Here is a 15,337-nt window from a genome sequence, read left to right as displayed (position 1 = left end):
AGATAGAGCTGCCTGGTTATCATCGCAGTATGGAATACATCCATTGCCCGGTTCAGAAAGTGAGCACGGCAAACTAGCGCACCTCAACTTATTATGGGAATATGCGAACAAGCGCAAAAATTGCGATATGGCGCATGCTGTACCGGACGCTGTTATTTTGTCCTTGCGTAGTCTCAGCGAGAGCATGACTGAAACTCTGATGTGTGCGTCAGTCGCAGACAACACTCTTTGCGAGAGGGTTAGCCAGAGTGCAGAAAAGTTCAACGAAACTTTTATGTTTGATTTGTTAGCCAACCTGAGTTTTATCGACGATGCAAGGTTGCTCGTATGTGTAGTGAACTTGCTAATCTCCTTTGCCTCGTCGTCAGAACGAGCGAGTTCTACGGTATTAAAACAGACAAGCATGCTCTCCCACCTTCTGCTGCAAGTGGACAAGGAGCAGGTCACCATTCCAATTCTTCGGCTTTTCAGCTTACTCGCCGATATCGACGGTTCACTAGCACCGTTCAGCTGTAGTTCGCCAGCAGTGGCTTGCTGTATGTGGAAAAACTTGTGCAAACCCTTTGAAAAGAATGTCACAGAATTGCTGCTCTGTGAAGGGATTGAGCTTGCACAGCGAGCATCCAGTGTGGTGCAAAACTTGTGCCCTTGTTTTACATGGTTCGTCACAAAGCTGGTGCTGAAACTTCGAACCATGCAGCTGTCATCTTCAGTAAGCACAATGTGTTCAAATGTCCTCCTGAGTCGCATCTGTGCTGTGGCCCAAATGCAGCCGCAACACAGATTGCAGGTCTGTCGGCTGCTAACGTCAAGCAAGTGTCATACAAGGTTTGCCCAAGCATGGCCATTTCTAGACGAAGACACCAGTCAGTGCTCAGGATCTGACCATGATTGAGAGCTGGCCTCTCCTTCAGCTCTTGTGAAGTATGCATGTAGAACAAGTGGAGCATTGTACGGTGATCGAGGCAAAAGCCTTTCATGGATTGCTTAGGACCAGTAGCACCAGAAAAACTGGTGCATTCACACCTGTGTTTTTATGTAAATAATGACTGTCTTTATTTGTACACCGTCATGCAGTATAATTTTTTAGCCCAAATATACACCTAGCTCAGTTTCCACTGTTCCCTTGTTGACTTTTTGTGAGTACGTCTCTATGCTGGTTAGAGAGCCTTGTGGATGGCTTCTCACATGCCAGAGTAGGCAGGGCCCCCACCACTTTCAGGTGTTACCCAGTTGATGTTCTGGCTTGGATCTTTGATGTCGCACGTTTTGCAGTGTATGCAGTTTTGAGCGTTGATTTGCAAGCGCATGCCTTCACCCTTCTCTTTGGGCACATATTCGTAGACACCTGCAGAAAATGAATTTCCTTAGTGAGACAAACCTGTATACAATGAACAGTAGAAAAAAAAACACCTGAATAATTACCTTATATTTTTATATAAAAGATGACTGCAATCAAAGTGTCTAAAAGACCAACAAATTGTGCATTAGAGCCAATGATACCAATGTTTCTGTTTCATTCAAAAATTGCAACATGCTACACAAGTCGGCTCACTGATGCAGAGAGATGCCACATTCTGGAGTGGCCTTTAACTGCTAACACAGCTGGCCTGATAGATCCTTTCCGAGGATAACAGAAAATGCCAAGTCATCTTTTATCAACCTCAACCCACTACTGATGATGCTGGCACCTGCACATATACAGTAGAATGTCAATGATGCAAGTTCCATGCAGTTGCAAAAAATATCCCTATCATAAAATGGAAAGAAAAAAAAACTGGAGTGGACATTTAAGCTGTGTCTTAAAAATGAATTCCATCTGTGGCTTCTCTAGATCTCTGTTCGCGTATAATACACTTTGCTCCTCGCTTAATCCCTAATCCTTTAATTTGTGCTTCTATTACCATATATATTTGCATCATGAGCCCACTTTTTTTGTCAAAAAAAACTTATATCAGTTTGGTGGGAGGGCTCACTATGCGAGGAAAAAGTTCTTTTATAAGGCAAAAGATGTCCCGTGTAGTGCAGAACATGCCGCCGGAAGTAATGGTACAGAAAGTCAAGTGAAGGGACGTTGCATCACAAGCAAAAAATAAGTGTGCTCGTTAGGTACAAAGTAGCAGAGGGCATAGTATGTCGTAATGAGAGCGAATAAAGGCTAGATATCTCATCGTGACTCGATCGCGCCACAGCTGCCGCAGTAAAACAGATACTCCTGTGGCAGAGTTCTTTCCCCTTGTCACCTCTGGTGTGCCATTTGCTTGTTAATTCATCACTAGCAGACCTCCGTGTCGTGCCAGATTTGTCTCTTTCCTATAAAAGTTGTGACGCAATCATTCTAAATGCAGCATTATGGATGTTATCATACCATTTCGCTGCCTAATTGGCATGAACCTGCCAGGCAACACAGATCCGGACCGACATCAGCGGATGTTATCAGAGAAGGAGGGGTGGAGAGGGCATTGTCAGAGAAGCAGAAAGAGCACAGAGGGCATCAAGCTAGTGGTCAAGTGCACCCTAAGAGGAACTGTAGGAATCTGGCTTTGCTGCGCGAGGCCAGCGAGGATTTCATACATGTAGATGGTCCCAAGTGTCTCAAAACATTTTTTGCATGAGTCAAAATTTCATATACGTCTGCCGTCTTCCATCCATCTATCCATCAACAAAGCATGCGGTCAGCCATGATCACGATGCCGGCCTTTATTATTGTTCGTTTCAAAAGGTTTTTACTGCATTCCATTCCAATGATTTCGTGGCAATGGACGGCGCCCCAGTCTCGGCGCCATAAAGCGAACATATTGACCACAAGCTTGCACAGTCGGACGTGCGAAAGCTTGGGCAGCGCGCTGAACAAGCCATCACTGGCACTCCTTCCTGCAAGGGTGTACAGCGTCTTGGCGCTCTGCCCTGTTTGCCATGTGAGTCACCATCATCGCGAACTCGGGAGCCAACATCAAAAGGTAAACACACGCCTCGATGTTATCGCTGTGCCGCATCTTGGCGTACTGGACTGCAACGATGACGACGTGAAACTGAGGGACACACCTAATGCTTTTTTTTTTTGAAGTCTGTTCTCGGTGACAAAAGTGGAGGCTAGGCTATTTATGTGAGCGGATTTATTACATGAGTAAATACAGTATTTTGCACATATTAGAGGTGCGCACGGGCTGAAATTTTGGCCCAATCTGGCCCGGGACCGACGTTGTAGACCTGAGCCCAGCCCAGCCCATGTCTGAAAGGGCTTGAGCCCTGCCCGACCCTGCCCAGCGCTCAGATTTTAAGGCCCGGGCCCAACCTGGCCCGTCATGCTATAATTGCAGTTGAAGCGATGATACAGAAAAAATAATTTCAGGATGATAAGATTATCCAAGAATTTATATTCTCACGTTTGAAATGATAAATTTACTTAATACATAGAGGCACAGCACATAAGTAGAATTAACTTATTGTGCAAAAACAAGTTATGCATAGAACTGAACCAATTGCAGTGCTCCTGGATAATGAATATGGTAGCGCTTAAGTTTCTTTCGGTGCTGTAACTTGTGGCTGGAATGACTAACACATTCTAGGAAAGAGAGTTTTCGGTAAGCAGCCTGATTGCTTCTCCAAAAGTGCGCTAGCTTTAAACCTTAACAAGGGGTTCATTTTGTGGCCAAGTACTCGGTGAGCTCGCCTGGCTCACCGTGTGTCTTTCAAGTAAAATTTTCACAGCAAGAGAAACAACAGGAAACTCTTGCACCACAGATGCTTTGAACTATATCCCGCTTCAATAAAGGCCATGTCGAGGCAGGAGTAAGCCACAACAGAGACGTTTGATAGGCGGCAGCCAGGCGCAAATCTTGAAACGGTTACCTAAACATCAGCGCCGGGGTTACCCAAGCAGAGAAGCGAAACTCTAAACTAAATAGCCGACAAGCGACCCCTCTGCCCGGCACTGAAGACTACCAAAGATCCTTTCGCGGCGGGAAGGTTGGGAGGAAAGGCGGATCCACGCGGGGAAGAACTCGGAAGCACTTGCGTGGAGTGGACGCGGGAAAATTTTGTGCATTCCAGATGCTTATCGCACTATGGCCGTATTCGCACTTTCGCAAAAGTTGCGTGTGTTCGTGACCGGGCTGTCTGACCCGGCCCACCCGAGACCCATATACATGGCCCGGGCCCGGTCCGAGTGAGAAAGCTTGCGAGCAGCCTAAGCCCAGCCCACAGGTCGGGCTGGGTACGGGCTTTCGGGCTGGCCCGAGATAAACATGCCTGCATGGCCTAGGAACTGCAAGTCTTACTCGGCACCTAAGGTATTAAAAGCCCAGGTTGGTAGCTCCTGCTATGTTATAATGTCTCTTGACATAGCACAGCCTGCTGATTAAACAGTATGCGGCCATGTCATTTGCCAACCGGCACCTATCAAAGCCGCCATGGCTTTGTTAGGTGATTCTTTGCTCACAGTGCCAACAACACCGAATTTTTTGGAGACGAGGCCTTTAACATTATCGCGTTAAAAATGCGTATGCAGAGGCATGGAAAAAACTAAAACTTTCATGTAGATCTGTCTATTGCTAACACAATTTACCTGTGATTGCATGCAACTGCTCACTGCTCGCATCCTCACATCAGCAATGTATGGGCAGCGGGCTACCGTTTGCTGCTCACGGTGCATATCGGACAAGAGGCAACTGCGGCACTGGCAATGCCTGAGCAGCAATTGGTGTTCAAGGATGCAGTCAAGTGACTCACAAATTCATACCATACATAGTCGCTAGAAGCAAGGATGAGTTTTCGAAACTGTCGAAATTTTGCACATTATACAAAATATATTGTTTTGCCAAGGAGTTTTACAAATTCGGATCAGCTGTGATCTCACCAGCCACTAGCATTTCACTGCGATTCTACCACATTTCGCTGCCTAGTGGTACAGTAAAGAAAACTGATGCTATGTTCAGCATATGAAGAGGTAATCGTATGCATCACTTAAGGGCTTTTATTAGTGGAGGTAAACCACCCCTTATGCCACAACAACATGTAAGCCATAATATACACATATTTCATACTGCTCAATTCGAAAGCTACAGCCCCTACTACGTTTGCGTAGAGCTATCCGAGTGTGGACACCACAGTGCTGCTCCAATTCCAACGTGGCTTAGAATAGTTCGCTGTAATTCTAACAACCACCCGTTCACATACTGCTGGGCCATGTTAATGCGACAACAATAAAGGCTCCACTCTCGGCATTGTGAGTAAAAAATCGTGACCATGCCTCTGGGACATGGCCAGGCAATGATTGGTCAGAGTGTTTTGTTTTTACGAGGCCCCATGATATGGCAGAAGCTGGAGATGGGACATGGGACGGTGAGATCGGAATTGAACTTTCTGCGACCCTTGGACCTCGGGTCAGGCACATTCATATGCCTGGGTTAAAGTGGCGATTTATATCTGTGTCGGGTGATCTCGCACATAATGTGGTAGCTTAGGACCGCATGCTAATGAGTATGCGTGGGATAACAGAGGCATAAACTGAGGGATTAGCGATTGCACAGGTAGCAAAATGGACGTCGGTGAACGAGGATCCATAAAGAGTGCCCTACACTAGAGCCATCAAGAGTGTAGCATAATACCCTTAAAGGCATGGCTTAAGTGTCCCCCAAATTTTTCTGATGAAAATATTTCAGTGTTACAACACAGCTGCTGCTCAATGTGCAGCGCAGCATATCAGTGTGCAGCCGACTGATGATAAATTCAATAGAAACCTCTAGCAGGAGACACAAATGTGACAGTTTTTCATGGAACGCAGAATAACGGAAAAGACGGTGCGCTGCCCATAGTCAGTGTTTGCATTCTGGTGCAATATTAGTGCAAAAAAAGTGTAAGCTTAGCAGAGAGCTTTTTTGATGCCGGACTCACTTGTCAGACTAAATCCCACGTCGAAAAATTATGGGGGCACTTAAGCCTTGCCTTTAAGGGTGTGACGCGATAGTATAGGCTACCAACCCTCATATATAAAGCCCCGTTTTAACCAAGTCTCATGATCGCGCCTATGTGGCCTAGGGGCAACGTGAATGCAAGGGTCCTGGCAAGCTGATTTGATATTGCCAGGGGGCGCTCGCAATGCCTGGAGCGGCCCCTACTTACGTGACGTTTCAGAACCCCCGCGTCCCAAAGACCTTTCACGGGGACACCTATGAAGACGTCGACGACTGGTTGCAGCACTACGAAAGGGTAGCTGCCTTCAACCAGTCGTTGAACATGGTTCGACATGGTTCGAGACATGGTTCGAGAACCATGAAGACCAGCTGTCATCCTGGAGTGAGTTCAAGCGTCATCTTGCGGCTGCTTACGGTAGCTCAGATCGCCGCGAACGGGCCGAACGCGCTCTCCAATCTCGGGTTCAAATGCCCAACCAGACGGTCGCGGCATATATCGAAGACATGACACGCCTCTTCAAGCGGGCAGACCCTACAATGTCCGAGGACAAAAAGCTGCGCTACCTTATGCTTGGCGTTAAAGAGCAGCTTTTTGCTGGCCTGGTGCGCAGCCCACCGAAAACTGTCGCAGAATTCCTTGCGGAAACATCCACAATAGAAAGAGTGCTTCAGCAGCGAGCTTCGGCACAGAATCGTACCGTCCACGCCACCTCCGTCTCTGCCGAGTTACCATCGCATGGCATGGACGCATCGGCGCTACGTGAGCTCGTACGTTCGATTGTGCGCGACGAACTCAGACTGCTGTATGGCGCACATCAACCAGCTTCTACCTCCATTGCGAGCGTTGTCCGCGACGAAGTGCAGCAAGCGCTCCGGCCTCCGTTTCCAAGCGGTGAACCTCACCCTGCTCCTCCCCTTGCGCCACCTGAGTGCCAGCGTCCCACATACGCCGAGGTGCTACAATACTCGCCACCCCAGTCGCCGACCCTCATTCCTGCTAACGTAGCTGCACCAACAACTCCGGCTCCCGTGATCCAGTACGTAACGGATTCCCGACAGTCTAGACGGAAAGCAGACGAGTGGCGTACCCCCGACCGACGGCCTTTATGCTTTCACTGCGGCGAACCAGGACATGTCTATCGGCGCTGTCCCTACCGTCGACTGGGCCTCGAAGGTTTTTCCGCCGATTCTCCGCGGCCTCGCTACGGCGAACGGCCCCGAGCCGTTGAAGATTTCCTCAATGACCAGCGCCGTGGTGTTCCGTCTCGTCTGCGGCAATCTCGATCACCATCGCCCAGGGCTCGCCCTTCGCCATCTCCTGCGAGGTCCTCATGGGCAGCGCAGGGCCGATTGCCCAGCCCCCAGCGGGAAAACTGAAACCAGCGACCTTCGGGGGTAGGCTCGCTGGACATCGCTGCGCGGGAGACCCCCCATCGACGCGGACACGGAAACTCTACGAATCGACATTGGAAAAGTCCGCGGTTGCCGATTATAACGCTACCTCGACGCCACCACGACGCACCCGCAACGACGACGAATTGCCGGTGGAACCGACGACGCACCAACGCACCCGCAACAACGACGAATTGCCGGTGAAACAGACAACGCAACAATGCACCCGCAACAACGACGAATTGCCGGTGAAACAGACGACGCAACAACGCACCCGCAACAACGACGCATTGCCGGTGGAACAGATGACACGACAACGCACCCGCAACGACGAAGAATTGCCGGTGGAACGGACACCGCAACAACGCGCCTGCAACAACGACGAATTGCAGGTGAAGCATACCGCGTACACCGACGCAGAGCACTCAAACACTCAGAAGCCTGATATTCGCGAGAAGCTGTCGTTGGACATACCAGTAATACTGGATGGTCGCCATGTTCGAGCTTTGTTGGATACTGGCGCTGATTATTCTATTTTGAGCAGCCAGTTTGCCGCGATTCTCAAGAAGGTTTTGACTCCGTGGGCTGGCACACACGTTCGCACTGCGGGTGGTCATCTGGTTACTCCTCTAGGCATGTGCACGGCCAGGGTTCAAATTCAAGAGTCGACATTTGTGGTAAGCTGCCTCGTTCTGAAAAGCTGCTCACGTGACCTAATTCTGGGCGTAGATTTTCTTCGTGAATATGGCGCAATTATTGACCTCCGGGATTTTAAGGTCTCGTTTTCAACTGAGAAAGCAGTGGCCCTCAGCAGTACACAGCGACCACTCAATGTGCTTCGAGTTTATGCGGACAGTGTCACGCTGCCACCCCGAACCAGCACCTTCGTTAATGTCAAATGCAATGCACTTCACGATGGTGATGCAATAGCCGAAACTAACCTCTCGTTACTGTTGACGCAGGGAGTCTGCGTGGCTCGCAGTTTGATCCATCTTAACTGTGGCCAGTCCAAGGTACTTGTTACCAATTTTTCGCACGAGTATCGACACCTTTTTCGGAATACTTCCGTAGCTTTTGCGGAACGCATATCTGAAGTCTCCGAGTGCTTGTCCACAGAAACCGTACCACCGCCCACATCCCTCGACAACCTCGATATTAGCTCAGAGCTATCGGTGAACCAGCGTGAACAGCTGTTTTCATTGTTACTTGAATTCAGAGAGTGTTTTGCATCATCGTCAAAAGTGCATCAGACTCCCATTGCCAAGCACCAGATCGTGACGTTCGACGATGTTCGCCCAATTCACCAGCACCCCTACCGCGTCTCTTCAACCGAGCGCGAAGTTATTAAGTCACAAGTTAAACAAATGCTCGAAGATGATGTTATCCAGCCTTCAAATAGCCCATGGTCCTCCCCAGTCGTTCTAGTTAAAAAGAAAGACGGCACGTTACGTTTTTGCGTCGATTACCGCAAGCTGAACGCCGTAACCAAGAAGGATGTATACCCCTTGCCGCGGATTGACGACTCTCTCGACCGCCTTCGGCGTGCGAAGTACTTTTCGTCAATCGATCTAAAAAGTGGCTATTGGCAGATTGAGGTAGGTGAGCGAGATCGTGAAAAAACGACCTTTGTCACACCCGACGGACTTTACGAATTTAAAGTTCTACCTTTCGGACTTTGTTCCGCGCCGGCCACATTTCAGCGGATGATGGACACTGTCCTCGCCGGACTTAAATGGCAGTGTTGCCTAGTCTACCTAGATGACGTGGTGGTCTTCGCAGAATCGTTTTCACAACATCTTAAACGCCTGCGGTCAGTACTCGAAGCCCTTCGATCCGCTAACTTGACGCTTAAGCCACAGAAATGTCACTTTGGCTACCAAGAGCTTAAATTCCTCGGTCATGTCGTAAGCGCCGCCGGCGTAAAGCCCGACCCTGACAAGCTTACTGCTGTTGCGAAATTTCCGATTCCACGTGACAAAAAAGCTGTTCGCAGATTTCTCGGCTTGTGCAGTTATTACCGCCGTTTTATCGATAACTTCGCTGATCTTGCTGAACCGCTGACTCGGCTCACCCGGGGAGACACCCCTTTTGTTTGGAGTCACGAGCAAGAAGCTGCTTTTACCGAGTTGCGTCTCCGTCTCCAATCGCCGCCTATTCTAGCCCATTTCGATGAGCACGGTGAAACAGAAATCCACACTGACGCCAGTAACATTGGCCTTGGGGCGGTTCTCGTGCAACGTCAAGAGGGTGTGGAACGAGTCGTCGCCTATGCCAGCCGTGCTTTATCCCGCGCCGAGATGAACTATTCAACTACTGAGAAGGAATGCCTCGCCATAATTTGGGCGGCTGCAAAATTTCGCCCCTACCTTTATGGTCGCCCATTTAAAGTGGTCACTGACCACCATTCCTTGTGTTGGCTGGCCAACCTGCGTGACCCATGCGGCCGCCTGGCGCGATGGAGCCTTCGCCTACAGGAGTTTGACCTTACTATAGTCTACAAGTCTGGACATAAACATGAAGATGCTGACGCGCTCTCTCGTGCGCCCGTCGAGCTCGCTTCACCACATGCGGGTGACTCTGGCAGTTTTCTCGGAGCTGTTGATGCTTCAGATATGTCTCATCAGCAGCGTGCTGATCCAGAGTTACGAGCCCTGATCGATTATTTAGAAGGTCAGCCAGCCACAATACCTAAGTGCTTTTCTCGGAGCCTCTCAACTTTCTGCCTGAGAAGTGGTGTACTCTATAAGCACAGCTCTAGATCCGATTTGAGAACCTACCTCCTCGTGGTACCCGCAGCTCTGCGAGAGGAAATCCTTTCCGCGTGCCACGATGAACCAACTTCTGGCCACTTGGGCTATACTCGCACACTTGCTAGAATACGAAAAACATTCTACTGGCCTAACCTTGCAACTGTCGTTAAGCGCTATGTTAAGAGCTGTCGGCAATGTCAGCGTCGGAAGGTTCCGCAATCAAAGCCTGCAGGCCTTCTCGTGCCCATAATACCACCACGCGCACCGTTTGATCAAGTCGGCATGGACCTTCTCGGTCCTTTCCCTCGATCCTCCGGGGGCAACCGCTGGATAATCATCGCCACAGACTACCTGACTCGATATGCCGAGACCAAAGCGTTACCTAGTGGTACAGCATCGGAGGTTGCCCATTTCTTTGTACACCAGATCATGCTGCGGCACGGTGCTCCGACCTGTATTATTACTGACAGAGGGACTGCCTTTACTTCACAAATGATGGCCGAAGTTTTTCATCTCAGCGGTACGGCGCATCGAAAAGCTACTGCTTACCATCCGCAGACCAATGGGCTGACTGAAAGGCTTAATAAGACCATTGCGGACATGCTGGCGATGTATGTCGACGCCCAGCACAAGACTTGGGATGCTATCCTACCATATGTGACATTCGCGTACAATACGGCAGTCCAAGAGACGACACGCTTCACGCCGTTTCGCCTAGTTTACGGCAGAGAGGTTCGGACGATGCTGGACGCAATGCTCCCTTGCGAAACAGATACCGAGCTTTCTACTGACGCCGAACACTTTGCCCAACATGCTGAGCAAGCACGCCAACTAGCACGCGTCCACATCGCCCAGCAACAGGACAAGGATTCACGCCGGTACAACCTCCGCCACAAACAAGCTTCCTACAACACCGGGGACCAGGTGTGGGTGTGGACTCCTGTTCGACGCCGTGGCCTATCAGAAAAGCTGATTTGCCGTTACTTCGGACCATATAAAGTCTTGCGGCGCCTCAGCGACGTTAACTATGAGGTCCTCCCAGATGGCCCAGAGCAGAGAGGCCGTCGGCTACCTCGTCCAGAGACAGTTCATGTCCTACGCATGAAGCCGTATTTTACGCGGTAACTGAAAGACGGCATCTGCAAACTTTTTTTTTTCATTTGCTTTTGTCCACCTGTGTGCACGTGTGCCGTGTGCGTCACGCTTAAGGAGGGAGGAATGCCAGGGGGCGCTCGCAGCGAAAGACGTTGAAGTGGCGCTCGGAGAAAAAGGACGAAGTGAATCGGCTCCGGACTAGAAGGACGTACCTAAAGCTTGGACCTTATAATTTCACCTGCACCGGCTCTGATAGCCTAGCCTTAGTCGCCAATATCGTGACAATATCACCCTCCCATATGAAAGGAGAGGCTCGAGTTGGCAGCTTCTGTCAAGCATAACGTCAGGCAACCCTATGTCCAGTCAGTGAGTGGCCATGTCAGCTGACAGCTACCACTTGCCAGTGCCATGCATGTGACTTTTCAATCACAATTTCAACGCCGAATTTTCTCGTAAACGGGGCCTTCAACACTAGTATCGCGTTAAAACTTGCTTTTACCTCTGCATCATTCATGCTCTTCGTTAGAGCTTGACTGTAGCCGTGCAGGACACAGATTTGGCCGACCAATAGTACATGTTCACAATTATTAACCTTAAATGGGATTTCTCAGCATAAAGAAAGAATACTAAGCAACTTATGGGAGGAGGAAGTAGTTATCCTCAAGTTACCCTTGTTCTGAGGTATGCATGGAAGGGTTATTCAAGGACTGTTGCACAAGTTTGTTCTAGTTCAACTGCCTTCAGATTTCAATACTGTAAATTTAAGGAATTTCTCACAGCACTAATGAGTATGCACTAATGAGTATGATTAAATGCACACGCATTAATATGCACAGTTGGCTCTATCAGGTCCCACAGACCGATCTAGAATAATGGTGCGGCAACTTTACGAACAGCAAGATCTTCAGGGACAGAAAGAAGTCAGCAAGGACCCAAAAGAGCCCCTCAACCTTGATTTGAGAACTGCTGCGCACCATGCAACGAGAGACACAAGAGTTTCGGTGCATCTGTGGCAACAGGTGTTACTTGCCTGCGGGACAAAATCGCTGTTCTGGTCCATCGAAAACAGCGTAGTTGCGCTCAACAGGAATCTTGTCGTCAAGAAGAGTTAAATGGGGTGGCTGGTCTCCCTCATGATTGGTACCTGTCAAGGAAACTGAAGAGAGCAGATCAAACGACACCACATTGTCTGGCTTTGGGTACTCGATGGGTTGGTAGTTCTTGGCTGGCTCCAGCTTGCTGTGATCTGCACCTACAAGCAGCAAGAAAGAGTAATTTCAAGTGAACAAAAACCCATTTGCACAGCAGGATAAGTAAGACAAAGATTACAGTTTCAACAGTCGAAAACTGTTCATGTCATGATGCCACTATCTCAAAGTGCACACTATCTCCAACACTAGCTATAAGTCTTGGAAGCCACGAGGAACAGCAAAGAGACAGCCACTGCCATGACTGGTGTGGTGGGCAATTTGGTACTATAACGAGCTTTACACGGTTTCTGTTCTTTTACTGTTCTGAAGGCAACACACCTCTGCAACTTCACTGTCCTAGAGTACGGGCTATGTGCCAGACTGCCCAGCTGTGGCGGGAGGTAGTTTGAATGATCTATGACAGAGCCGACTCTCATTCATATTAATGGGGCTGTTTATACACATACTTCTGTGCAGTTTGGTCGGATCTCATACTGCAGTTTGAAACATCCAAAATATGAATTATTCAAGCTGTAATTAATAACCTTTCATTGTATAGCCAATTTATCATTTCTGGTGCCTTGTATACCTCTCAGGTGGATAAGAGAAGTGTACTTTGAGTGAGCACCATTAGTATCTAGTGTCATTTGCAAACAATCGCATTAAAGGCCTTGATAACACTTGCACCATCATACAGCAAGCTCACCAAATACTTCACTCGGCCCATTTTATTCAACCCATGAATGCATGGCCTAGCAGATAAGGCTGCTCCAAGAGTCAAAATCAATGCAGCCAAAAATGATTGCACTGTAAACTCCCCACAGCAGACTCTTGTTAATACAAACTCGGTTAAGACAAATTCTCGGCAGCGATCGATAACCTCATGAAGCGATCGTTAGTCTGGATCATCAGAAGCTGCCCGATGAAGCTGCATGGTTTGGGAGAGCAAAGGTCGCCGGCGCAAATCCCCTGCGTAGACTAGGCTAGTGATTTTGTGCTCTGTGACCTGCCGAATTGTTTGACACCACCCCGAATCTTCTGCATCAAATGGATAGACCACAAATTTTATTCAAATGATGGCATTAAGGGGTCCAACCTTGATGCCCATCAGGCTGGGCTACAGCGAAACGAAAGTATAGGTCTGAAATGCAGTGCTCGAGCACAGCCGCTACACCTCCGTTATTGCTATGCAACTGTTGTCTAGACGCGTGTTTGTTACCACCTTGCTCACTACGTTGTTGCTATGTGACAGCCACACTGGGTTGCCATTTTGAAACTATTGCTCACATGACCTTGGATCACGACAAACATGACTGTGAGAAACGTAACTATAATAGAGCTCATGGTCCCAAATCTGCTTAAAACAGTTTCATGCGCTATTCGGATAAGACGAAACTCTACAGAAACCACGAACCATGGCGAATGCACATGGCATTGCAAAAAAGATAAGAAAAGAGGAACAGTATGCAACAAGGCGCATTTCCCTAAGATGAGCTGCAGGGAAGCCATCTTGGAAGAATACGCTGTTTGGAGAGAACCTTTCTTGTCACTGTGGAAAACGCAGGAGCACTGTAGTGCCAGCGACGGTACAGAGATCTGACAATTAGCATTGTGCACGTTGTGTACCACACATTGCCCCCTCCCTAGATGAAAAGGCATGTATGTGCAAAGCGCACACTAGATGCCTTGGGGATTAAAAACTTGGGTCCCAGATGGCCAGACATGGCTGCAAAGGATGGCAAGATGTATCTCGTGCAACCGAAGAGCGAGATAAGAGAGCTGCACGGCTCCTCTACTCAGCACTTCCGAAGCATTCGGATCAGGATAAAAAGCAAGGCATGCACGCATAAAACTGGAAACTGCTGTCGGACATAGCAAGATGAAACAGACGGTGAAAAAAAGAAAAGGAGAGCAATGCGACTTTCAGGTAAAGGAAGGTAAGAGAAGATTAGTGCAATAAATGCTCAATATACAATTATCCTCTCTCAGTAGAAGGCTGTTTTATTCATTGTTTTTATGCGACACACACACATATACATATAAAGGAAAGAAGCCAACAGTCGGCGAGGCTAAGGAAAGCGTTGGGGATGGTACTTTATGTCTTTTTTTTTTTTAATATTTACTTGGATATTCACAGAGATTAGTAATGTAGTTTGTTTAGGGGAAAGATAATTAAACACAAAGTAGAAGAAAAAACAACGTGCCGATGGTGGGGACCGAACCCACGACCTCCGAATAATGCGTCCGGTGCTCTTCCAACTGAGCTACATCGGCCGCTGTCCCCCCTGCTACTTTCTTTGGTATTTTATGTTGTCTGTATGCGAACCTTGAGAGTGTTCACCAGCGCCACCCTCAGCCAAAGCGGCAGACGTGGAACGTCCTTTCATATATATATGAACACAGCTAGCATGCTCATTCATCTTCTTATAGAGAACTTAGTTGTTAAGAACAACTTCTGATGACACAGACAAACTTTCTGCTTTCATGATGCCACGAAAAATTTAATGCTTTCCGCTGCATTAAATTTTACAGCTACTACAGCTGCTTTTAGGTTGCATGCTAAATGCAAAGATGAGCACAGATGATTTGCTCTGCCCTTTTGGTTGCTCAGGTACAAAGGATGCAGTGAATGTTTTTGTTTAAAAAAAATTGCCTCCTAGAACTCCTCCCAAAATTTGCAACATGGCCATAAGTGATGTTAGTTTGAAATGACGCTTTCCTTTACCAAGTGCATCATGGCTATCTCAGCACAAGGCAGCTGCATAAATGAGGAAAAGCAAATAAAGAGAAATACAAAAGGGAAGAGAATTCTGCAATGAGCAGTCATGCCCAGAAACAGAAAAAAATAACATTACTTTCGTCAGTTTAATAAAAGTCATCGAATTCACTAGAATGCTTCTCCTTGGCCAGTGAGGTAGGAGACCTTGACTCTCAACGACCTCCAAAGCCCAGGTAATGGTCTGCAGTAGTACCGCAGGGCGCAAATACCTTTTGC

The 15,337-nt window shown here is 48.3% G+C and overlaps 1 protein-coding gene and 1 non-coding gene across 3 annotated transcripts in view; both read right to left on the bottom strand.

Moving 5' to 3' along the window:
* Positions 1-1,031: 1,031 nt before the first annotated feature.
* Positions 1,032-15,337, bottom strand: part of Etf-QO (electron transfer flavoprotein-ubiquinone oxidoreductase) — a 34,648-nt gene continuing 20,342 nt past the window's right edge. For both annotated transcript variants that reach the window (XM_084600966.1, XM_084600965.1), the window contains exons 12-13: positions 12,183-12,404; positions 1,032-1,348 (exon numbers count right to left, since the gene is read on the bottom strand). In XM_084600966.1, coding sequence (XP_084457092.1) covers positions 1,185-1,348; positions 12,183-12,404 — 386 coding nt within the window. In that variant the 3' untranslated portion in view covers positions 1,032-1,184. The remainder of the gene's footprint in view (positions 1,349-12,182; positions 12,405-15,337) is intronic.
* TRNAM-CAU (transfer RNA methionine (anticodon CAU)) lies at positions 14,544-14,616 on the bottom strand. Its single transcript has one exon. It is a non-coding gene; the product is annotated as a tRNA-Met (tRNA).

Source organism: Amblyomma maculatum, chromosome 4, assembly GCF_055883805.1.
Source record: "Amblyomma maculatum isolate TAMU_Amacu chromosome 4, ASM5588380v1, whole genome shotgun sequence".
Classification (NCBI taxonomy): domain Eukaryota; kingdom Metazoa; phylum Arthropoda; class Arachnida; order Ixodida; family Ixodidae; genus Amblyomma; species Amblyomma maculatum.
The sequence above is the reverse complement of the archived record's forward strand: the minus strand, read 5'-3'. Positions and strand labels throughout refer to the sequence as shown.